The sequence below is a fragment of the Ranitomeya variabilis genome, chromosome 7, assembly GCF_051348905.1.
Source record: "Ranitomeya variabilis isolate aRanVar5 chromosome 7, aRanVar5.hap1, whole genome shotgun sequence".
In the NCBI taxonomy this organism is placed as follows: Eukaryota; Metazoa; Chordata; class Amphibia; order Anura; family Dendrobatidae; genus Ranitomeya; species Ranitomeya variabilis.
Window position 1 is genome coordinate 88,582,821 of NC_135238.1, and position 24,805 is coordinate 88,607,625.

Genomic DNA, 24,805 nt, shown 5'->3' on the forward strand with positions numbered 1-24,805 from the left:
ATTTTTTATTATGGAAATAAGAACTAACAGGCATGTAAGTTGCTAACCAGCCGAATGTTCTGCCCACCTTCAATTTCTGCTAGCTCAGAGTGGTCACAAACCGCTCCTGCCAGCAATTTTTCAGGAATCCGCTGCTGTCACGTCGATGGAGCAGCTGCTTCTCTTCCATCCTGCTATGTCGACAAGGCATGACTGTCGAGGTGCTGCTCAATCTGCATGACGCAGGCAGTCACACCCCATCGACAGAGCTGCCCAGAAGAGGAGAAGCTGCTCTGTGGACATGAAGAGGTAGAATTGCATGCAGGAGCAATCCATGAACACTCTGAGCCGATGCCGGCTAGAATAGGCAGATAGTTCACAATTATCTTCTTTAAAGGGATCCTGTCACCTGATTCATGTAGCCAACACAGTGGGCACTATGAATTGTAGCCTGGCTGCACAATTGCAGGCAGATATATCTTGCTCTGAAACACTTCAGCGTTTCAGAGAAAATATGCTTTAAAGATCCAGTTTGGTTTGGTTTGGTGTCACCCCATGGCTGGTTTCTTATAGCCCTGCTAGAGGGATTGACAGTTTTTCACTATAGAAGAGATCAGTCAATCAGTTGGAGCATTGATGGGAAAATCCAGCCAGGCATGGTGCCAGACAAGTCTGGTCTCCTGGTAATTTTAAAGTATATTTTTTCTGAAACAAAAAGATACTTTAAAATGCAATCAGGATGAATCCGATTCCCTTTAAGCCTCTGCCCCTGTTCTTTGGATATCTTCATACACATTAAATGGTTGGCTGTTTCCGCCAAAATCTGTATGGTTCCGCTAAGGTTTAAGGTCACTCTTGCCCATCAACAGTTTGAAGATACTGGGGCGCTTCAGTGAGTGCCAAACCTGCTGCATTGTTTGTGAGGAACAATTCCGCACATTTTGTAGCATCTCTGTCTGGTACTGTAGCTCAGTCCCATTCACATGAATGAGTGAAGACAGGCACAACTGCTACAAAATATAAGATTTTAGAAAAATAAGTAGCGATAATCAGCATTCCTCTTGCTTTTCTGCGAAAGAAACAAAAGCAGTGGTTTGAAAACTCATCCATAGTGGATCTTTGTGTCTTTCCCATGATACTTCTCCTCCTGTGGGTCTTGTCAAACCCAGAATGACCCACCAACAATACCTACAATTAGCGACAGTAGAAGTGGGGGGATCGGGTAAGTAAAGTCGGCTTAGTGCTGCTCACACTTTATTTTCACGGTAGGAGACCTGCTGCCCACCAGAAAATGGCATCATTTACATACGCACAACGTACAAAGCTTAGGAAACATTCATCAGTGATTATTACAATGAGATATGTGGACCCCAAAATCCTTTTCATTCTTCAAGAATAAAATGGCACACAAACCTTCTAAATGACGAGTAGTGGTGAGAGATTCTCCTCCATGTTTCATTTTCATACCAACTTTGAAAATATGCTAAAAATGTGTAATGTTTTATGCTAATATATGAAGTGAATAAATAATAACACAATGCATACGGGTGCGGGATGAACGGACGGCAGACACAGTCTGTATATCATTAGAGCCTTAAGGCGGATCTCCAGTCTCATCTGTAATGGAGAACAATATATAACACAAAAATACATGTACGATTCACCAGATTTCCCTGAATTAGGTTTAGTTCCCATGATGAGTGTTTTGTGAGTTTCTGACAAGGTGAACAGTTCAGTGGATGGGATTAATAGAAATCTCATGACCACTGTGCTTGTTTTTACGCCACTGACCTGCGGTGCAGGCTACAAACTTGCTTATGTCAATCTCCCCTGCGGGTAAGCTGAGTTTTGTGTCCCCACAGAATTGTGGAAATGCACTAAAGTGCATGTGATCCGCACATCAGTTTATCAATTCCAGGATGTATTAAAACAAAGCAGCTTTATTTAAAACATGACATACCAAAAACACGATAAAAATGCATCTGAAAAAATACACAAAAAAATGCATTAAAAAAACACAACTAACCTCATTTACATAATAGGTGCAGAACTGCTGTGTTAAAATCTGGAACATCGAAAACGCGCCAAATACTCATCATGGGAATGCAGCCTTAGGCTGTGTGCACACGCATTCCGCAATTTTTGTGCACATGATGAGTATTTTTCTGTGAAAAAAACGCATTGTGGTAAAAAAACGCAGCAAGTTCATTAATTTTGTGGATTTTTTTTGTTTTTCCCGCTATTTAATGCATTGGGAAGCTCCAGAAAAAAACGCGTCAAAAACGCACAAAAAAACGAGAAAAAACGCATGCGGATTTCTTGCAGAAAATGTCCGGTTTTGCTCAGGAAATTTCTGCAAGAAATCCTGAACGTGTGCACATAGCCTTACTATCAGTGTTTTACTAGGCAGCAGGCAGGTTTTTGATAATTAACATGAAAATCAGTCTGCATCCACTCAATCCCCTGCCTGTCCTCGGAGTCTTAAGGTACCGTCACACTAGGCGATATCGCCAGCGATCCGTTACGTTGCAGCGTCCTGCATAGCGATATCGCTATGTTTGGCACGCAGCAGCGATCTGCTTAGTGTAACGGTACCTTTAGCGAATGGTTTCAGACTAAAGGTACCGTTACACTAAGCAACTTACCAGCGATCGCGACCAGCGACGTGATCGCTGGTAAGTTGCTGTGTGGTCGCTGGGGAGCTGTCACACAGACAGCTCTCTCCAGCGACCAAGCGACTTCGGCATCGCTGAAACTGTCTTCAGCGGTGCCGAAGTCCCCATGTAAAAAAAAAAAAACACTACATACGCACCTTCTGTCGTCCTTCATGTCCCTCGGCGCTTGCCGCACTGACTGTGTCTCAGCGCCGGCCGGCCGTAACAGCGGTGCCCAGCGGTGAACCGCTGTTACTGCAGGTTCACCGCTGGGCTCTGCTTTACGGCCGGACGGCGCTGAGACAGTCAGTACGGCAAGCTCCAGGGGACGTGACGGACAACAGACGGTGAGTATGTAGTGTTTTTTTTTTTTACTTTTACCATGGTATCCATGGTAAATATCGGGTTACTAAGCGCGGCCCTGCGCTTAGTAACCCGATGTTTAACATGGATACCAGTGAAGACATCGCTGGATCGGCGTCACACACGGCGATCCAGCGGTGTCAGCGGGAGAGTTGCGACGAAAGAAAGTTCGTCCACTCTCCCTGCAACCAGCGATATCCCAGCAGGATCCAGATCGCTGCTGCGTGCCAAACATAGCGATATCGCTATGCAGGATGCTGCAACGTCACGGATCGCTGGCGATATCGCCTAGTGTGACGGTACCTTAAGGGAACACTCACACAACAGTAGATCGGGCAGATAATGGTAATGACACTCTGATGAAACTACGATCAGAGTTTAATCTGAGTGTCAGCGTAGCGTGATTTGATCATCTCGGATGAGAGTACGGTAAGCATACCATGAAGAGCAAAATTTCTACATCTCCATTTTGTAAGTCCACTGAACTTGGACTGCACTCAGATGTCATCCAAGTGCAGGCCATTGATTTCTACACACCCACAGACGTGAACAGGTTGGTGGCATCTGATTTCAAAGTGAAACGCAGAATGCTGTGGAAACAACCGGTCATCAGCACTCCCCCATAGTGTAACATTGGTCCGAGTGCTGTCCTATAAAACATCAGATAGCACTCTGCCGTGTTATACAGTCGTGTGAACGAGCCCCAAGACTTTCCTTTATGAACAGTGGGGCTAAATCAGCAATTCAAGGTCATGATAGCTTTGTGTTTCTGTAGCTTGTAACACGATCATGGTCGAAATCTAAACCTAGACCTAATCTTAAATGGTGGCCTCCTTTACCAGAACAGGCTAAGAAAGAAAAAAATGACATTATTGCTTGCTGCGAGCCACAACAGTGCAGATTACATGTTCCCATAGATAGGCTTTGACTGGTTGATTTGGGCAAACAACAGTCAATGGAGCAAAATGCACCAAATTTATTGCGAATGGTGCCTCTTCGGCTAGACCAAAGAGTGAAAATGAAATGTCCACCGGCTGAGAGCCAATGAAGAGTTGCAGTTTTCTATTCTTTTTAATACACAACCTGCCTGAACGTTGCTAGCTGCTGTAGCTCTGTAGTAACCTGCCCACTTTTCATGCCACCTTTACAAAAAAAGTCACACATTTCAGCGCAGACATGCCAGGTGCTAACATTTGTGACCTTCATGCTGCAAAATTACAGAAAATCAAAAATTCCCCCATTCTGTTCTATCCTCTACCTGATGATCTGGATTAAGGCTACGATAATACCACGTCACAGATTCCTGCTTTCTGATGTAATCTCGAGACTTAGAATAATTTAATAACAATTACAAATAATGCTCATACCAATCAATATATTAAAAGACATAAAGGACGGCATCGCGTATAGATGCAAAGAATAAATAAAAAAATTTACAATACATTTCATTATTTATAGTGCTGGCATGTGAGTGTATAAGTTAAAAACAGTATTAACAGACAGAGGCGTAGAAAGCAATAACATCTATGTGAACGTTTCGGAGAACTATACATTGATCTACAGAATGTGCAGGCCTTTTTTGCAAGTGTAAAATCTGATAATTTCACTAAAAGTTTGTAGATATAAACATGCATAGGTTTTGACACATATAAGTAGTAAGTCCGTCCCTTACAAACCGAGTTCGGCTTAGATAAGAAAATAGGATGCGTACCATGCAAGCACCTAAACATTTCCTGTAGAAACTGGAATGCATTATGTAAGTGTACGTTCTGTCTCATGTCCATGGATTCCAGTGTGCAGGACTAGAAGGAGATCACTACTTTACACTGATGACTTATCCTGGTGCCATTTTCATTGCTGTAACATAGTCTTGGTCATTGACGGATTCTTCTAGTATATTCTTGACACATTCTTGATAAATCTCTGGTAATGTCCGTATAAGTTCGTGGATTTAAAATCAACTTTTTAATAAGTTCCTTGTTATAAAATGACAGTGATTTCAATGTTTAGGGCAACGTCTATGGGACTACTCAAGGCCGAACGTACTGGTTTCTTCAACAGCTGTTAAGAGTTTCTCGTACAGCATAGAAAAAGAAGGATACGGAGGAAGATCAAGGCGATTAAAACAGGTATGAGCTCTGCAAAAACAAAAAATATATATATAACCTTTATTGCCATGATATGATGTACGAGTTGTTTTGGTTGTATTTGTCAACCACATTTGGAATGATTTCAGTGGCCACAGGCAGAATAAAGAATGCCGGTATCAATGCTGTGACTAAGGATCAGCCAAAGTAGAGCAATGTACCGTATGTAAGTGACGAGGAAAATGGAAAAGTGATTGAAATATTTCTGTAAAAGTGTAAAATATAAAGCTGTAGAAAAAATATGCAAATATATGTGATCTAGAGGTCAATATACAGTCCAGATCAAAATGATGGACACACCTGTCATGCAATGGTTTTCCTTGTTCTTATTGGAAATGTGCACATTGTAGATTCAGGCTGAAAACCGCAAAACCACAAAGGAACACAGATATGGAAACATGAAAAATTTGCATAAAATAAACAATATGTATTAAACCTTAGATTCCTCCAAGTACCAGCTTTTCCCCCATTGGCATTTTCTCAAGCAGCTTCATCAGGTCACCTGGAATGGCTTTCCAGCAATCTTGAAGTTTTCACAGGTGCTGAGCACTTGTTGGTTGTTTTGTCTTAACTCTGCAGTCCAACCCACACCATCTCGATCAGGTTGAGAGTGGGCAATTGTGAAGACCATATCATCTGATGCAGCACTCCGTTCCCCTCCCCTTACATAGACTAGATCTGTGATTTGGGCGATTGGCTTGTGGTAACACAAATGATGGTTGCACTAAGAGCAAACCAGATGGGATGTAATGTTGTTGGAGAACCCTGTGGTAGCGATTAGTAAGTGTGCCTAGAAGTAAATGAAAAATCTTAAATAGCCAAAACAAGTCTCTTCTTCTTCTTGTGTGTGGTCCTGTGTAGTTGCATTTTGTGGAAATTTGACCATAGAAGCCTGCTTCTTGCAGTCTTCTCTAGACAATTGATGTTGGGTCGTGTCTGCTACTCTACATCTATGAATCATTTATGATGGTCGTTAGCTAAAGTGCTGTCAATTTGAGGTTTCTGTGTCTGTTAACTGATAAACTTATCCTCTGCAGTAAAGGTAATTCTTGACCTTCCTTTCCTGGGGTGGCCCTCCTGAGAGCCAGATTCATTATAGTGGTTGATGGTTTTCATGACTGTATTTGATGCTACCCTTCAAGATTCTAATGGTTTTCCAGATTATACGATCTTCATGTCTAAAAGCGAATGATGGACTGTCATTTCTCTTTGCTTAGTTGAGTAAGTCTTGCCACATCCTGGCTTAGAAGAGTTCTGGAGTACGGCTCAGCTTTGACTGCATGGAACAATGTACCAACACTACCTCTAGAAAACACACCTAATTGCTGCAAACACTTTCTGAAGGACGGTGTTTACACAAGAGTTCTTGATTACGCATACCTGTTCACTGAAAATCATTCCTAGTGACTATCTGATGAAGCTGCTAGAGAGAATGCCAAAGGATGTGTCAAGCTGTCGTCACAGTAAAAGTGGGGTACTTTGATGAATCTAAGGTTTAACAAATGTTCTGTTTTGCTTTACATACAGGTGCTTCTCACAAAATTAGAATATCATCAAAAAGTTAATTTATTTCAGTTCTTCATTACAAAAAGGGAAACTCATTATATAGAGTCATTACAAACAGAGTAATCTATTTCAAGTGTTTATTTCTGTTAATGTTGATGATTATGGCTTACAGCCAATGAAAACTCAAACGTCATTATCTCAGTAAATTTATAACACCAGCTTGAAAAAATTATTTTAAAATCTGAAATGCTGGCCTACTAAAATGAATATTCAGTAAATGCACTCAACACTTGGTTGGGGCTCCTTCTGCATCAATTACTGCATCAATATGGCGTGGTACGGAGGCAATGAGCCTGTGGCACTGCTGAGGTGTTATGGAAGCCCAGGTTGCTTTGATAGCATCCTTCAGCTTGTGTGCATTGTTGGATCTGGTGTCTCATCTTCCTCTTGACAATACCTCATAGATTCTCTATGGGGTTATGGTCAGGCGAGTTTGCTGACCAATCAAACACAGTGATACTGTTGTATTTAAACGAGATATTGGCACTTTTGGCAGTGTGGACAGGTGCCAAGTCCTGCTGGAGAATGAATTTTCCATCTCCAAAAAGCTTGTCCGCAGAGGGAAGCATGAAATCCTCTAAAATTTCCTGGTAGATGGCTGAGCTGACTTTGGTCTTGATAAAACACAGTGGACCTACACCAACAGATGACATGGCTCCCCAAACCATCACTGATTGTGGAAACTTCACACAAGACCTCAAGCAGCTTGGATTGTGGCCTCTCCACTCTTCCTCCAGACTCTAGGACCTTGATTTCCATATGAAATGCAAAATTTACTATCATATGAAAAAAACACCTTGGACCACTGAGCAACAGTCCAGTTCTTTTCCTCCTTGGCCCAGGTAAGGCCCCTTTCACACATCAGTTTTTTGCCATAAGTCGCAACCCGTCGAATTTTGAAAAAAACGAATCGGTCGACTGATGCTGCCGGATCCGTATTTTTCTCACAGACTTGTATTAGCAACGGATTGCGATGGATGGCTTCACGTTTCATCCGTTGTTCGCCGGATCCATCGAAAATTGTTTGTCCAGCGGCCGGAGACAACGGACAAAGTAATGTTTTTTGTGTACGTCGGAAAAACGGACAGAGATGGATCCGTCGCCGTCCGTCGTTTGCTAGAATGGAAGCCTATGGTGCCGGATCCGTCCGTCAAATTTTTTTTTAACTGAGCATGCTCCGATCCAATTAGCCAGATCCGCTAGTCGGATCCGTCCAAAAATAGATCGGTTGCATCAGTTTTTCACAATCTGCAACGGATCCATCGAGCCAATGGATTGTAATTGACAGCGAAAAACTGACGTGTGAAAGGGGCCTAAGACACTTCTGGCGTTGTCTATTGGTCATGAGTGGCTTGACACAAGGAATGCGACACTTGTAGCCCATGTCCTGGATACATCTGTGTGTGGTGGCTTTTGAAGCAATGACTCCAGCAGCAGTTCACTCCTTGTGAATCTCCCCCAAATTTTTGAATGACCTTTTCTTAACAATCCTTTCACGGCTGCAGTTATCCCGGTTGCTTGTGCACCTTTTTTTAACCACACTTTTTTATTCCACTCAACTTCTCATTAATATGCTTGGATACAGCACTCTGAACAGCAAGCTTCTTTAGAAATGACCTTTTGTGGCTTACCCTCCTTGTGGAGTGTGTCAATGACTGCCTTCTTGACATCTGACAAGTCAGCAGTCTTCCCCATGATTGTGGAACCTCTTTAAACACTTAGGAAGCCTTTGCAGCTGTTTTTGTTAATTATTCTAATTTAATGAGGTAATGACTTTTGGTTTTTCATTGGCTGTACGCCATAATCATCAACATTAACATAAACACTTGAAATAGATCACAGTTTGTAATGACTCTATACAATATATGAGATTCACTTTTTGTATTGAAGAACTGAAATAAATTAACTGTTTAATGATATTCAAATTTTGTGAGAGGCACACGTACCTTATTTTCCGGCGTATAAGATGACTTTTTAACCCCTGAAAATCTTCTCCAGAGTCGGGAGTTGTCTTATGCACCGGGTGTTGTCTAATAGGGCGGGAGCGGAGCAATCTGTGATCGCTGTATATGGTGGGGGGAGCGGTCCCGATGACGAGGTGAGAGGGCGCCTCACCGGGAAAGTGTAAGTGAAGCAAGCTACAGGCGTCCGGGATGCCCCGGGTATGGAAAAAGGTGAGAGAGTGGCGCTGTGCCCAGAAAAACACACCTCTTTCACCCGCCTGGTCCGCCCTTGTATCCTATTACCTCCTTCTCTGCCTTTCAGATATCACACATGTGCGCCCGCGCTGCTTCACTGCAGTCCTCGGAAGCGAGACTCCACACCCGCTCTACAAGATGACAACCGTCGTACAAGACAACCCCCGACTTTTGAGAAGATTATATATTTCAACTGGTAAAGTTGGTGGTCGTCTTATACGCCGGAAAATATGGAATGTTTCTTTACTCTACAATGTACACATCCCTATAAGAACAAGGAAAACTTTTGCATGAACAGGTGTGTCCAAACTTTTGATCATTACAGTATATAAGCTATATACTTCATATGCCCAGTGCATAAAAGCATTTTTTACTTATCTTTACTGTGTACATTGTCACACAATTGTTATAAAGAGAAACAAAACTTTTTGATATAATTATCCTCCAGACATTGGAAAGTTTTTAGTTTTTTTTAATATACTTCATTACATTATTTTGCTTCATTCTCTCCCATATCCTGTGCTGCAGTGATATTTCAATTCCCAGTTTATGCTTCTTTTACCAGGTGCTGGACAATTCCATACAATGCATTCAGATAAACAGAGTATGAGAAAGAACACAGAGAGGGAAAGTCCTGCACGCAGACTGTATATTGTTTTCTTGCTGAGCAGCAGTTGCAAGGAGTTTCTAAAGGAGCCTGAACTGGGCACTGAAACTGCACCGCACTATAGAGGAGAATCAAACCTTTGCAATGCCTGGAAGATAATAAAATTTTAAAAAAAAGCTTAGCTACTCTTTAAACGTACAGAATGTGGCTCTGTAGTGTACAGGTCCTTCTCAAAAAATTAGCATATAGTGTTAAATTTCATTATTTACCATAATGTAATGATTACAATTAAACTTTCAGATATTATAGATTCATTATCCACCAACTGAAATTTGTCAGGTCTTCTATTGTTTTAATACTGATGATTTTGGCATACAACTCCTGATAACCCAAAAAACCTGTCTCAATAAATTAGCATATTTCACCCGTCCAATCAAATAAAAGTGTTTTTTAATAACAAACAAAAAAACCATCAAATAATAATGTTCAGTTATGCACTCAATACTTGGTCGGGAATCCTTTGGCAGAAATGACTGCTTCAATGCGGCGTGGCATGGAGGCAATCAGCCTGTGACACTGCTGAGATGTTATGGAGGCCCAGGATGCTTCAATAGCGGCCTTAAGCTCATCCAGAGTGTTGGGTCTTGCGTCTCTCAACTTTCTCTTCACAATATCCCACAGATTCTCTATGGGGTTCAGGTCAGGAGAGTTGGCAGGCCAATTGAGCACAGTAATACCATGGTCAGTAAACCATTTACCAGTGGTTTTGGCACTGTGAGCAGGTGCCAGGTCGTGCTGAAAAATGAAATCTTCATCTCCATAAAGCATTTCAGCCGATGGAAGCATGAAGTGCTCCAAAATCTCCTGATAGCTAGCTGCATTGACCCTGCCCTTGATGAAACACAGTGGACCAACACCAGCAGCTGACATGGCACCCCACACCATCACTGACTGTGGGTACTTGACACTGGACTTCAGGCATTTTGGCATTTCCTTCTCCCCAGTCTTCCTCCAGACTCTGGCACCTTGATTTCCGAATGACATGCAAAATTTGCTTTCATCAGAAAAAAGTACTTGGGACCACTTAGCAACAGTCCAGTGCTGCTTCTCTGTAGCCCAGGTCAGGCGCTTCTGCCGCTGTTTATGGTTCAAAAGTGGCTTTACCTGGGGAATGCGGCACCTGTAGCCCATTTCCTTCCACACCAGACTCAGTCCACTGCTTCCTCAGGTTCCCCAAGGTCTGGAATCGGTCCTTCTCCACAATCTTCCTCAGGGTCCGGTCACCTCTTCTCGTTGTACAGCGTTTTCTGCCACATTTTTGCCTTCCAACAGACTTACCATTGAGGTGCCTTGATACAGCACTCTGGGAACAGCCTATTTGTTGAGAAATTTCTTTCTGGGTCTTACCCTCTTGCTTGAGGGTGTCAATGATTGCCTTCTTGACATCTGTCAGGTCGCTAGTCTTACCCATGATGGGGGTTTTGAGTAATGAACCAGGCAGGGAGTTTTTAAAAGCCTCAGGTATCTTTTGCATGTGTTTAGAGTTAATTAGTTGATTCAGAAGATTAGGGTAATAGGTCGTTTAGAGAACCTTTTCTTGATATGCTAATTTATTGAGACAGGTTTTTTGGGTTATCAGGAGTTGTATGCCAAAATCATCAGTATTAAAACAATAAAAGACCTGACAAATTTCAGTTGGTGGATAATGAATCTATAATATATGAAAGTTTAATTGTAATCATTACATTATGGTAAATAATGAAATTTAACACTATATGCTAATTTTTTGAGAAGGACCTGTAGTATAGTATTCGGGAGAGGGTTTACGAGCATCAGTGGGCAGAGACAGCAAGATCGGACCACACACTGCATTATGGAATGACTATAAACAAGTCCAGGAGCAGTTGCATCAAACATGGGGCTGCAAAAGTATATGATAACAGTAACAATACTTTTAACAGAGAATATGCAGAAATACAGTACTTAATTTTTATGGTAAAATTCACTGGTGGAGAAACTAATAGATTGCAAGGCGCACACAGCTAAAAGCACTTTCTGACATCCGCCGGGCATGCACAGTGACTATCGTGTGTACATGTATGGAGGGGACTCAACAGACGTCACAGCTTTTCAATCCCTTAGATGCAGCTGCCCCAATTTCTGATCACCTACAACAACTCAGCTCCTAGCGATGTTAATAGGAACTGATTTGCGAGAATGGTCACTACATATTGTACAAAGCCGTGCTGCTTGGGCTGTGTATACTATATACATCCAGCAACACTGGGAGCTGCAAATAGCTGAGCGGAGAAGATGGGAAATGTCCGATTCCCATAAACGTGATTGCTCATCAATATACAAGCCTTGGACAACATAAGGAATTATTCTAGCTCCTCATATATTTGCACAGGGAATGTAATTTATCATAACAGAACCTTGTGGTACATATAAAGGTTGAAAAATAGAATTTTAATTGTAGAGTTTATATTTTTCACTGGTGCACGGCTTCTCCAAAAGTGTTAGCGGCTTGGAGTGATGAGACATGTCTGGCATCTCTACCTTCATTGGGATTGTGGTATCCTGGCTATTTATCAATGATGATTGCAGCCAGGCCCTCACATGTCCATTAGGGGTATCTGCAAACACTCATCAACACTGAAATTGTAAAATGGAGTTATGGAAATCATAGGGTGGATAGACATATTAGTGATATGCAAATCATGGAAATACTCTTCAAAACATCTCACATTTATTCAGTATCGAATAGAAATCCCCGCACTCACACCAGCTGTATTTCTGTGCATGACGCTCATAGATCGAGATATTGTGACATTTTTTTATTTACACGACATTAACATGTGTATAGATCTTGTGATTTCCATAATAACGTCACTTCTCGTTCTTGGTGTTGCAGCTCCAATGTTGAGAAGTGTATATATACATACATACTGTTTTATATTAATATTCCATTTACTTCTAATGTCTTGTCTATGACTGACATTTTACTAAATGCCCAGGAAGCGATAAAGCAAACAATCTACATTAGTTACCTGGGAAGAGCTGTTATTTTTCCCCATTTTTCCACACAGAATCGTCGTGGCCCATTGCTGCCTCTGAGAGATGCAAAGCCTTCATATGGGATACTGGAGGTCCCAGTAACAAACTGGCAAAAGTGGAAGGAATAAAGATCTATAATAAAACATCTGCTAGAAAAAGGTAAAGCAATATCATCATCACATATACAGTATTTAGTATGTGTAATAGTAAGTTAGAGACAACAGCCTGACATCAGACTCTGTGTCATTATCACCAAATATCATAGCGGTTACTGGGTGCCAATATCACAGCGGCTCATCAGGTCAGTAACAGGACTGGCGTTACGGCTAAGCCGATACGTATTCACAGCACTTGGACCTACGGTAAATATGCTTTCACTGCCCAGGTAACCTCGTCTTTTTCTTTTAAAGCACCACAAGAGTGGTCTTTGTTTTAATTGCAGCGCTGGAGTGGAGCTACTACCTTACGGTCCCTGACCCTAGGTTTATCAGCACTGCTCCAGTCTCACACCGCCATCTTGTGACCGTAACGTCTGACTGACCGGGAGTCAGAGGTAACAGTCATTGGAGCTCAATGTAAGTGTGAGAGCCAGAACAAGGCCAGAACCAGCCTCTCATAGACTTACACTGAAAAGTCACCTCCGGCTCGCTCCAGTGTTTGATGGAACAGGTCAAAAACTGCTGAAAACCATCTGGAGCGATAGCGATAAAATGTGAAGACATTGGTGGGTGGTAAGTATAAAACAAATGTCAGGGACCTTAGATTAGAAGCACCAGCACAGCAGTGCAATAAAAACCCGCACGAGTGGTGCATTAAATAGGAAATGTTCTGCGGTACCCAGGAGCAGGCACTACACATTGTATAGAGATGAGGAGTCCAGCTCCGTTTCATAGGTTTACAGCCAGACAACACCAGAATTAGAAACACGGCAGCAACAGCATGTACTGAATATACGAAAACGAAACTGGGAACAAAAGAAAGCGCAATAGGGTCTTAACTGGTAAAATAGAGGTGGCAAGGAATCCACTCACCTTGTATGGTTGCTACTTAGCAACATATAACTGGCATGAAATAGATATGAGCTGACGCAAGGACATCAGTCACTAGAAGGACCAAACAGTGCAAAATGATCGGGAAGGAGATGTCACTCATGCCCTGCCGAAGATTTATCCACAATGGTTTCCAACGGATAAAAAAATATAACATTTATTGTACAAGTTTACAGGGTCAACGCGTTTTGAAGTCGCGTAGGACCTCTTCATCAGGACAGAAACCTGCTCTCTATCCTGATGAAGAGGTCCTACGTGACCTCGACACATGATGACCCTGTAAACCTGTACAATAAATGTTATATTTTTTATCCGTTGGAAAGCATTGTGGATTCACCTTCAGCAGCGCATGAGTGACATCTCCTTCCCGATCATTTAGCATGTACTGAAGACTGAAGGTTATTACTATATATTATTTTTTTTAATTCGCTTAATATTTTATGAACTTGTATTGAGAAAGACTAAATTTTGCAGAGTAAGGGAAATATAACTGATCATTTGATCACTGTATTCTGACCACAGAGGGAGTCACGGGGGTGGAGCTACTCTCCTGAACAGTCAAGCCGGTCAGTCCCCCTCCTGGTTTGACCGGCACAAAGCCTGACACATGCGCAGTGAGAGGAGGCCGAGCCTTCACCTGCTTGTGAGGACATAACTGGCCTGTGGAACTGGACAGCCTGATTGTACAGAACGGTGGCTCCATCTCTGTACTTCAGAATGAACTCATCAATCCAAGTTATTGCCAAATCTGGTAGAAGATCATCATTGTGAACCCGTTAACAGTCCTGAATGACAGACTGGTGGCGGTTTGGGTGACTAAACCCTGCAGACAGGTTCCCTATATGTGCGGTTTCTCATAATGAGCTCTGTCTGCTACATCTACTCAACGCTTCATTTAGTAATAAAGTTTGGAAAGGTGACACTTACTTGTAGCAAACGTAGGCGCTGTTCATTATTAAAGCGCTCTACTGCCGCCCAGAACCACCTTATAACAATATGATTGTCATGGTAACCTAGGGGCAATAAATAGTTAACACGTCAACATTATCAACTGCAATTACAGGAAAGGATTTATTTTACATGGCAATGAGGGGTTTATGGATGTATATGCTAAAGAAAAACAAACTCTTTAATGCTAACTTACTACCCCAACTGGAGGTTAGGCGAGGTAATGAGAGGGACATTTACACTGCCAGTACTGGAATCATTTACATTCAACCTGTCAAAAATGTTCATGTTAATGGTTTTTTTTCCTGTTTACATATTTTTTAAAAACAACCGAAACAAAAATGGACAGATTAGAAAATAAAGAAGGTCACAAATTTCAGTTTTTATCAAGAGACAAGATCCAGATATACGGTATATTTTATTTTATTTATATATCAACATCCTATTTTTACATAGCATTGACAAAATGCGAACGGAGCCTAAAAGCCTCGGTGTAAGCCCCTCATTGTAATATGTATGGTGGATTCTCACTCTTCTCTCAAACACGATACCGGAGAAAAGTAGCATGGGGCACACTGTAATTTGTTATTCAATCTTTTGGTTTCTGCAGGAAATAATCTGCCGCTAGAGATCTGACGCAGCTTACTTCACTGTCACCCTGGAAAATCCCCAACTGCGTGTGCATATGTATGGGGGCTTAGGAATAATACAGTGGGTACGGAGAGTATTCATACCCCTTTAAATTTTTCATTCTCGTTTATTGCAACCATTTTCTGAATTCAAAAAAGTTCATTTTTTTCACATTAATGTACACTCTGCACCCCATTTTGACTGATAAAAAACAGAAATGTAGTAATTTTTGCAAATTTAATAAAAAAGAAAAACTGAAATATCACATGGCCATAAGTATTCAGACCCTTTGCTCAGACCCTCATATTTAAGTCACATGCTGCCCATTTCCTTGTGATCCTCCTTTAGATGGTTCTACTCCTTTATTGGAGTCCAGCTGTGTTTAATTACATAAAGTGAACTATCACTGCAGCCGTCCACTAGTTGGGCCTTTATGGCAGAGTGGCCCGACGGAAACCTCTCCTCAGTGCAAGACATATGAAAGCCCGCATAGAGTTTGCTAAAAAAAAAAAAACACACGAAGGACTCCCAGACTACGAGAAATAAGATTCTCTGGTCTGGTGAAACGAAGATAGACCTTTTTGGTGATAATTCTAAGTGGTATGTGTGGAGAAAACCAGGCACTGCTCATCACCTGCCCAATACAATCCCAACAGTGAAACATGGTGGTGGCGGAATCATGCTATGGGGGTGTTTTTCAGCTGCAGGGACAGGAAGACTGGTTGTCATTGAAGGAAACATGAATGCGGCCAAGTACAGAGATATCCTGGATGAAAACCTCTTCCAGAGTACTCTGGACCTCAGACTTGGCCGAAAGTTCACCTTCCAACAAGATAATGACCCTAAGCATACAGCTAAAATAACAAAGGAATGGCTTCAGAACAACTCTGTAACCATTCTTGACTGGCCCAGCCAGAGCCCTGACCTAAACCCAATTGAGCATCTCTGGAGAGACCTGAAAATGGCTGTCCACCAACGTTCACCATCCAACCTGACTGAACTTCTACTCAATACTGAGCAAAGGGTCTGAATACTTATGACCATGTGATATTTTAGTTTTTCTTTTTTAATACATTTGCAAAAATTTCTACATTTCTGGGTTTTTTTCAGTCAAGATGGAGTGCAGAGTGTACATTAATGAGAAAAAAATAAACTTTTTTGAATTTATCAAATGGCTGCAATGAAACAAAGAGTGAAAAATTTTAAGGGGTCTGAATACTTTCCGTACCCCCTGTATATGATAGCCAACATATTTAATTTTCATGTTAATGGAAACATTTTGCTCACAGATTTACATCATGTAATCTAACAGTAAAAATGTCCTACTACAATGGTCAGCATGGCTGTAAGCCAAAGCTCCACACTGAACGTCAACATGTAGCAGTAATATAACTGGACTTCGATCACAGAACATTTCTTTACCTCCTCTGTACTCTGTATTATTTCTCCAATCACCCAAATCAATCTCTGCTGTTCCCGCTATAACCAGCTCAAGTTCCCTTGCATCAAAAACGGACACCAGGCGAGCGTCTACCACCTGCAGGAGGCAACGGCAGGAAAACAGAGACCTTATAAAACATCTTACCACGGACAGCGTATATCTGCACAACCTCTGGATAGATACTTTACAATATGGATTACAAGGGAAACATTCACTCATATCCCAGCATTTCACTATAGAAGATTTCCAACAATATGGTGCAATGGACTAAAGAAACTGGCACAGATTCCCCAAAGCCATTCCATGAGAAACCTGGCAGTCACAATATGTAGCTACTTTTGGTGTGTCCATGATAGTTACTGCCAGCTCCAACAAAATGGGCAGACATGGGGCAGGACAAGGTGTTGTGACGGCCGCTCCTCAAATTCATGACATGAACCACGCCAGTCTTGATGAATCGGAGCCTATGTCTTTTATGATCTTAACTACTCAAAGTTTATTTTTTGGCATTAGTACATTATACTACTAACCAAACAATTGTACTACAATGACAGAACATTCAGAGGTTATGGGGACAAAGATCAAATTTGTTTATTTTTAATTGATATTATTGTGCAAAGATATTAAAATAATTATACAAATTGCACAAGTGTACTGAACACTAAGATCAGGCAATGGGTGAGATTTTTAGAGCCATGTGCCCCAGAAATCTGGCTAACTTGTGCCAACAAAATATCTTTCATGGCTTGCACCATATTTATTATGTGTTTTATGGCATACAAAGAGGGGAAATTAGAATTTTTATAGTTTTTATTTTTTTCTATTTGTACTTTACTTTTTAGCGCCCTTAGGAGACTTGAACCTGTGATGGTCTTATCACTTATACTGCATATACCACAGTATATAATCACACTGCAGTTTTCTTATGATGCTCAGTCTGTGGCTGAGCTTCACAGGAGGTCTATAATGACAGTTATGGGGGCGTTCAGGAAGCCCCCGAATGTCATGGTAACCCACTGGTTTCCTGAGGTTGTGTCATGGGGACCTGATGGGAGTCTGGGCACATCGGCAATAACATTACATAAATGCTGCTGTCAGAGATTGACACTTTAAAAGGTTACTGGCAGATGTCGGCAATGTAACACAGCCGGCATCTGCTGCGTATGAACTCTGCTACATACATTCCTTATCAACTTATGATGAAAATGTACGATGTAGGTCATTAACAGGTTAATAATAATCAATATGAATAACAGCATTTACCACAAATGACACTTATCACTTATACAGTATAGGTGATAAATATCTGAATGCTGGGCAACCCCCACAATCAATAGATCTTAAATCCTGTGTACTCCGTTCCACAAAAATGTACAGAAAAGAGCAGGTTAATAAAAAAAAGTGACAATTAAAGAGTTGTTCTCAAGTTTGCAAGCTATCCCTTACCCATGGAATAGAGGGTAACTTCCCGATTACTGGGATCTGACTGCTGGGACCCACACCGATCCCAAGAACCTGTGCTCTATGTAGATGTAGAGGAGGTTGATCATATGTACTGCCGCTCCATTCATTCTTATGGGAGTTGTGATGACAAGTTGAGCACAGCGCTCTGCTACTTCTGGCGGTACCATTGAGAATGAATGTACCATATGTGTGTATACTCAAATATCGCTCCATATACATAGGACTCTTTGTGGTATCCAGCAGTTGGACCCCCAGAGATTGGGACATTATACCCTATCCTCAGGATAAGGGCTAACTTACAAACATGAGAATACCCTGCTACTCCGTTCAATGTCTATGAAGGCTGGTGGACATTCTGGTACTCGGCTGTTTTGTAAGTCCTGAATGGAAGTGGGGCCACGCTCTATCATTGCTCCATACAGAATACTTCAGCCATGGAAATGCTGTGAAGATGAACAGGGTCTTGAGACACCTATTTTAGTGATTAGTGGGGTCCACAACGATTAGACATTTATATGATGAATGTTGGTTGAAGGATCTGTACTCTACTTTTGTCTAAATTATTGGAAGTACTTTGGCTAAAACATTACAATTTATTCATTTACCTCATAAAAGCCACGCACAAGGCTTTCTGTCTGCTGCACCACTCCTCTTTCTATTCTCCATTTGACCATTTTTTCAATGTATTCCTTTTTATTCTTTTCAGTCACAACTATGTTAGCACCCCCGGGTTTGAGCTCGCGTTCTGTAATCTTGGGGGGGAAAAAAAATTGTCAGATATTTTTCATGCAGAAAAAACAAAAACGAAAATTACGAAGATCTGTCACAAGGCAGGCACAAACTATTCCAGCCGAAACCCACTGACTTTAATGACCATTTAAAGACCATGAGGTTTCCGTTATGGGGTCCATTAATAGTAGCCATTTTATCAAAGACCAGCATCTATAAATACTGTACATTTCCATACACAGTCGTTCGTGTGTGTATATCGATCTATTTTTTTTTACACTCTATTCTACTGACTGGCTCTCAAGATTTTTTTACCTGGCCAAATACTTCTTCATTGACAGTGAAAGTAAGGTCTAGAATATCATGGATGTCATTGTCCTTCATCCACTGGAGACTCTGATGGAATTCTTCATCAAGATATTCTAAGTCACTCAAATCACAAAGTCTGCAAATATATAAAGGACAGGCATGAAAATGAAGTGACTAACACGGCAGAAATCTAATATTGACAATACATAGAATGCTGGACCACTGAAAACAGGTAATACGGATTCAGTGTCCACTCTCGGCTAAAGTCCAGTGTCTTGTCGAGAGCATATGAGCGTGGTTACTATTCATATAGCCTTACAGCGCAATTTAGGAAATTTATATAAGCATTATAAAATACAGAAAAGAAAAAACTGCTCTTGCTTTTTCACAAATAATATATACTGTATATACATATTATCTAATATATAAAGCTAAATGTGTGTGTGTATACGTGTATGTCCAAGATTGGCATCGGCACCATCGCAGCTACAGCCACAAAATTTTGCACAGTCACACGTCTGGACCCCGGGAGCGTCAGAGGCTATGTTGTGAGGCAAAATTTTAACCCCGCGCGTTCCAATTCACCAAACAATTTTGCCCCTATCTACATAATGGGGAAGAAGTGAAAGGAAAAGTGTTGGAGGCAAATTGACAGCTGCCAGATGTGAACAAGGGGGACTTAAAGAATGAGAGCGATGGCGCCAAAGAGTATATACCGTACAGTTGCTAAGGTGGGGCCCCGACATGGGATACTCACCACACGGGGATATGAACACACACATAAAATGCGCCACACACTACCACGTGCTTGAACACATATACCACCCTCAGCGCACATTTCACCACACATACACCAACCTCGCCACATAAAAGTCGAAACACAAAAGTCACCGCTCAAAACTCGCCACGCGCAAAACTCGCCACATGCAAAACTAGGCTCACGCAAAACTCGCCACACATGCAAAACTCACCTCATGGAAAACTCGCCACATGCAAAGGTTGCCTCACACAAAACTTGCACATACTCAAAACGCACCACACATTAAACTCGCCAAACGCAAAACTCGCCATGCGCAAAACCTGCTGCACACAACTTGTTACACTAACCTGTCACATGCAACTCAACACACAAAATGTTGCTACACGCATGTCGCCACACAAAACTCATCTCACAAAAGTCGCTACATGCATGTAGCCACATGCAACTCAACACACACAACTTGACACATGAAACTCACCCTAAAACACACACAAGTCTGGTATTATCCTTCAAAAATAAAAATCTGATTAATAAGCAGACAAACTACAAGAGCAACAAATGTACCATATGTTCTGTCCATTTTAAGAAGGACAGTGTGGTTCCAATTATGCTTTAAAGGTTCACTACTATTAGTGTTTTGGTTTTTGCTGTGTTATAGCACCACCCAGTGGTGGTTAAATTTATAAACTGTGTTTTTTAGTAATAATTAGAGTGTTGCATTGTGGGATTGCACCAAGGCATTTTGGGATGAGGAACCTCCATTTTCCCTCTGTGTTCTTCTTGGACACACGTGTTCTTCTGCTGTGCTGGAAATACCTTACTTAGCTGCCATCCTGGTAAAGTTTATCCGGTAAGATCATTATCCCTGTTCTTGCAATGTAGTGTTGTACAGAATGTGATTAACGGTATAGCAGCCAGTACACAGGAAATGTGATTACCAGGGACTTACTGTATGTAGTTATGTACATAGGTTGCATCATACTGTATACTTTCTTTGTCAGTTGTAAAGTATCAGCCGAGTGAATGTTTAGCTCAATACTTATATATGTCATTTGTATTCCTTTAGTTTTACTGCATTTTCAATACCTGTTACCAATAAACAAGTTAGACTACAGAGAACAGTCTGCTTATTTGGAAGACAGAAGTGGTTTATGCTGTATGTTGGATCACACACCGTATCAACGTGTATGAATACCGAACACCATATAGGAAATACGGCAGCTGTCAGTCACATGACCTATTATGTGTATGTGTGAGTTAATATATACTGCCAGGGGGAAGGGCTTCCTGTTGGCTGGGGATTTATCAGGCTGCCAATTTAGCTTACAAATACTGAGGTAAAAATACTGACCAAATAACATGTGAACGCGGTCTAATACAGGAAGAGATGACACACAGATATATACTATATACAGGAGGAGATGACACACAGGTATATACTATATACAGGGGAGATGACACACAGGTATATACTATATACAGGAGATGACATACAGATATATACTATATACAGGAGGAGATGACACACAGGTATATACTATAAACAGGGGAGATTACACACAGGTATATACTATATACAGGAGGAGATGACATACAGATATATACTATATAGAGGGGAGATGACACACAGATATATACTATATACAGGAGAGATGACACACAGGTATATACAGTGGGGCAAAAAAGTATTTAGTCAGTCAGCAATAGTGCAAGTTCCACCACTTAAAAAGATGAGAGGCGTCTGTAATTTACATCATAGGTAGACCTCAACTATGGGAGACAAACTGAGAAAAAAAAATCCAGAAAATCACATTGTCTGTTTTTTTAACATTTTATTTGCATATTATGGTGGAAAATAAGTATTTGGTCAGAAACAAACAATCAAGATTTCTGGCTCTCACAGACCTGTAACTTCTTCTTTAAGAGTCTCCTCTTTCCTCCACTCATTACCTGTAGTAATGGCACCTGTTTAAACTTGTTATCAGTATAAAAAGACACCTGTGCACACCCTCAAACAGTCTGACTCCAAACTCCACTATGGTGAAGACCAAAGAGCTGTCGAAGGACACCAGAAACAAAATTGTAGCCCTGCACCAGGCTGGGAAGACTGAATCTGCAATAGCCAACCAGCTTGGAGTGAAGAAATCAACAGTGGGAGCAATAATTAGAAAATGGAAGACATTCAAGACCACTGATAATCTCCCTCGATCTGGGGCTCCACGCAAAATCCCACCCCGTGGGGTCAGAATGATCACAAGAACGGTGAGCAAAAATCCCAGAACCACGCGGGGGGACCTAGTGAATGAACTGCAGAGAGCTGGGACCAATGTAACAAGGCCTACCATAAGTAACACACTACGCCACCATGGACTCAGATCCTGCAGTGCCAGACGTGTCCCACTGCTTAAGCCAGTACATGTCCGGGCCCGTCTGAAGTTTGCTAGAGAGCATTTGGATGATCCAGAGGAGTTTTGGGAGAATGTCCTATGGTCTGGTGAAACCAAACTGGAACTGTTTGGTAGAAACACAACTTGTCGTGTTTGGAGGAAAAAGAATACTGAGTTGCATCCATCAAACACCATACCTACTGTAAAGCATGGTGGTGGAAACATCATGCTTTGGGGCTGTTTCTCTGCAAAGGGGCCAGGACGACTGATCCGGGTACATGAAAGAATGAATGGGGCCATGTATCGTGAGATTTTTGAGTGCAAACCTCCTTCCATCAGCAAGGGCATTGAAGATGAAACGTGGCTGGGTCTTTCAACATGACAATGATCCAAAGCACACCGCCAGGGCAACGAAGGAGTGGTTCATAAGAAGCATTTCAAGGTCCTGGAGTGGCCTAGCCAGTCTCCAGATCTCAACCCTATAGAAAACCTTTGGAGGGAGTTGAAAGTCCGTGTTGCCAAGCGAAAAGCCAAAAACATCACTGCTCTAGAGGAGATCTGCATGGAGGAATGGGCCAACATACCAACAACAGTGTGTGGCAACCTTGTGAAGACTTACAGAAAACGTTTGACCTCTGTCATTGTCAACAAAGGATATTTTACAAAGTATTGAGATGAAATTTTGTTTCTGACCAAATACTTATTTTCCACCATAATATGCAAATTAAATGTTAAAAAAACAGACAATGTGATTTTCTGGATTTTTTTTTCTCAGTTTGTCTCCCATAGTTGAGGTCTACCTATGATGTAAATTACAGACGCCTCTCATCTTTTTAAGTGGTGGTACTTGCACTATTGCTGACTGACTAAATACTTTTTTGCCCCACTGTACTATATACAGGAGGAGATGACACAGGTATATACTATACAGGAGGAGATGACACACACATATACTATATACAGGGGAGATGACATCAGTATATACTATATACAGGAGAAGATAACACACTGGTATATACTATATACAGGGGAGATGACATACAGGTACATACTATATACAGGGGAGATGACACACAGGTATATACTATATACAGGGGAGATGACACACGTATATACTATATATAGGGGAGATGACACAGGTATATACAATATACAGGAGGAGATGACATACAGCAGGTATATACTATTTACAGGGGAGATGACAGGTATATACTATATACAGGAGATAACATACAGGTGTATACTATATATAAGGGAGATGACAAACATGTATATACTGAGGGGAAAATGAGAGGTGTGAGGTGAAAATGAAAAGGTGTGAGTGCAAAATGAGAGGAGTGAGGGAAAATAGTGGAGTGATCGGAAAATGACAGATGTGAGGTCGAAATGACAAGTGTTAGGGGAGAATGAGAGGAGTGAGGGGAAAAATAAGAGGAGTGAGGGGGAAAATGAGAGGTGTAAGGGAGAAAATGAGAACTGTGAGGGGAAAAATGAGAGGCGTGATGGGAAAATAAGAGAAGGTGAGGTGCTATAACTAACCACAGATATTTACTATGCCCAGGCAGCGCCGGGCTCTTCAGCTAGTATATATATATATATATATATATATATATATATATATATATATATATATATATGTATATATATATATATATATATATATATATATATATATATATATATATATACACACATTAGATGGTGGGCGGATTCTAAGGCATCGGGTATTCTAGAATGCACAGCCACTTAGTATATAACACAGCCCACGTAGTATATAGCACAGCCCATGCAGTATATAGCACAGCCCATGCAGTATATAGCACAGCCACAAAGTATATTGCACAGGCACGTAGTATATAGCACAGCCACGTAGTACATTGCACAGGCACCTAGTATATAACACAGCCCACGTAGTATATAACACAGGCCACATGGTATGTAACACAGGCCACGTAGTATGTAACACAGCGACGTAGTATATAGCACAGCCCACATAGTATATAACACAGCCCACCCAGTATATAGCAGCCAGGCAGTATATAACACAGCCCATGCAGTATATAACACAGCCCACACAGTATATAACACAACCCACATAGTATATAACACAGCACGTAGTATATAGCAATGTTGGCACCATATCCCTGACGGTCCCCGGATCCAGCAAAGGCCTTTACCGATGCTCCTCGCGCTCCGGTCCCAAGAATGCATTGCGGCAATCAGTCGAGATCATGTAGCGTGTAAAAATCCAAAAAACTCATTAAACCGCACCCTATACCCATATGGCTTCCATAAGCCTAGTAGCACACGTCAATGCCAGGGGGTCAACCCAGCTACAAAGTCCAATCCATATCAAAAAAAGAAGACAGCGCCACAATGATCAGTGAAAAAATAACTTACAGATTTAATCTGCCATCTGCGGCGACGTTTCGGTATAACAACCTTTATCAAGCTTGATAAAGGTTGTTATACCGAAACGTCGCCGCAGATGGCAGATTAAATCTGTAAGTTATTTTT

The 24,805-nt window shown here is 41.4% G+C and overlaps 1 protein-coding gene across 5 annotated transcripts in view; it reads right to left on the bottom strand.

The window, feature by feature from the left end:
- Nucleotides 1-4,317: 4,317 nt before the first annotated feature.
- Nucleotides 4,318-24,805, bottom strand: part of HECW2 (HECT, C2 and WW domain containing E3 ubiquitin protein ligase 2) — a 346,877-nt gene continuing 326,389 nt past the window's right edge. For all 5 annotated transcript variants that reach the window (XM_077275387.1, XM_077275388.1, XM_077275389.1 and 2 more), the window contains 6 exons: nt 19,148-19,277; nt 18,709-18,855; nt 16,621-16,735; nt 14,548-14,633; nt 12,565-12,677; nt 4,318-5,134 (listed from right to left, as the gene is read on the bottom strand). In XM_077275387.1, coding sequence (XP_077131502.1) covers nt 5,023-5,134; nt 12,565-12,677; nt 14,548-14,633; nt 16,621-16,735; nt 18,709-18,855; nt 19,148-19,277 — 703 coding nt within the window. In that variant the 3' untranslated portion in view covers nt 4,318-5,022. The remainder of the gene's footprint in view (nt 5,135-12,564; nt 12,678-14,547; nt 14,634-16,620; nt 16,736-18,708; nt 18,856-19,147; nt 19,278-24,805) is intronic.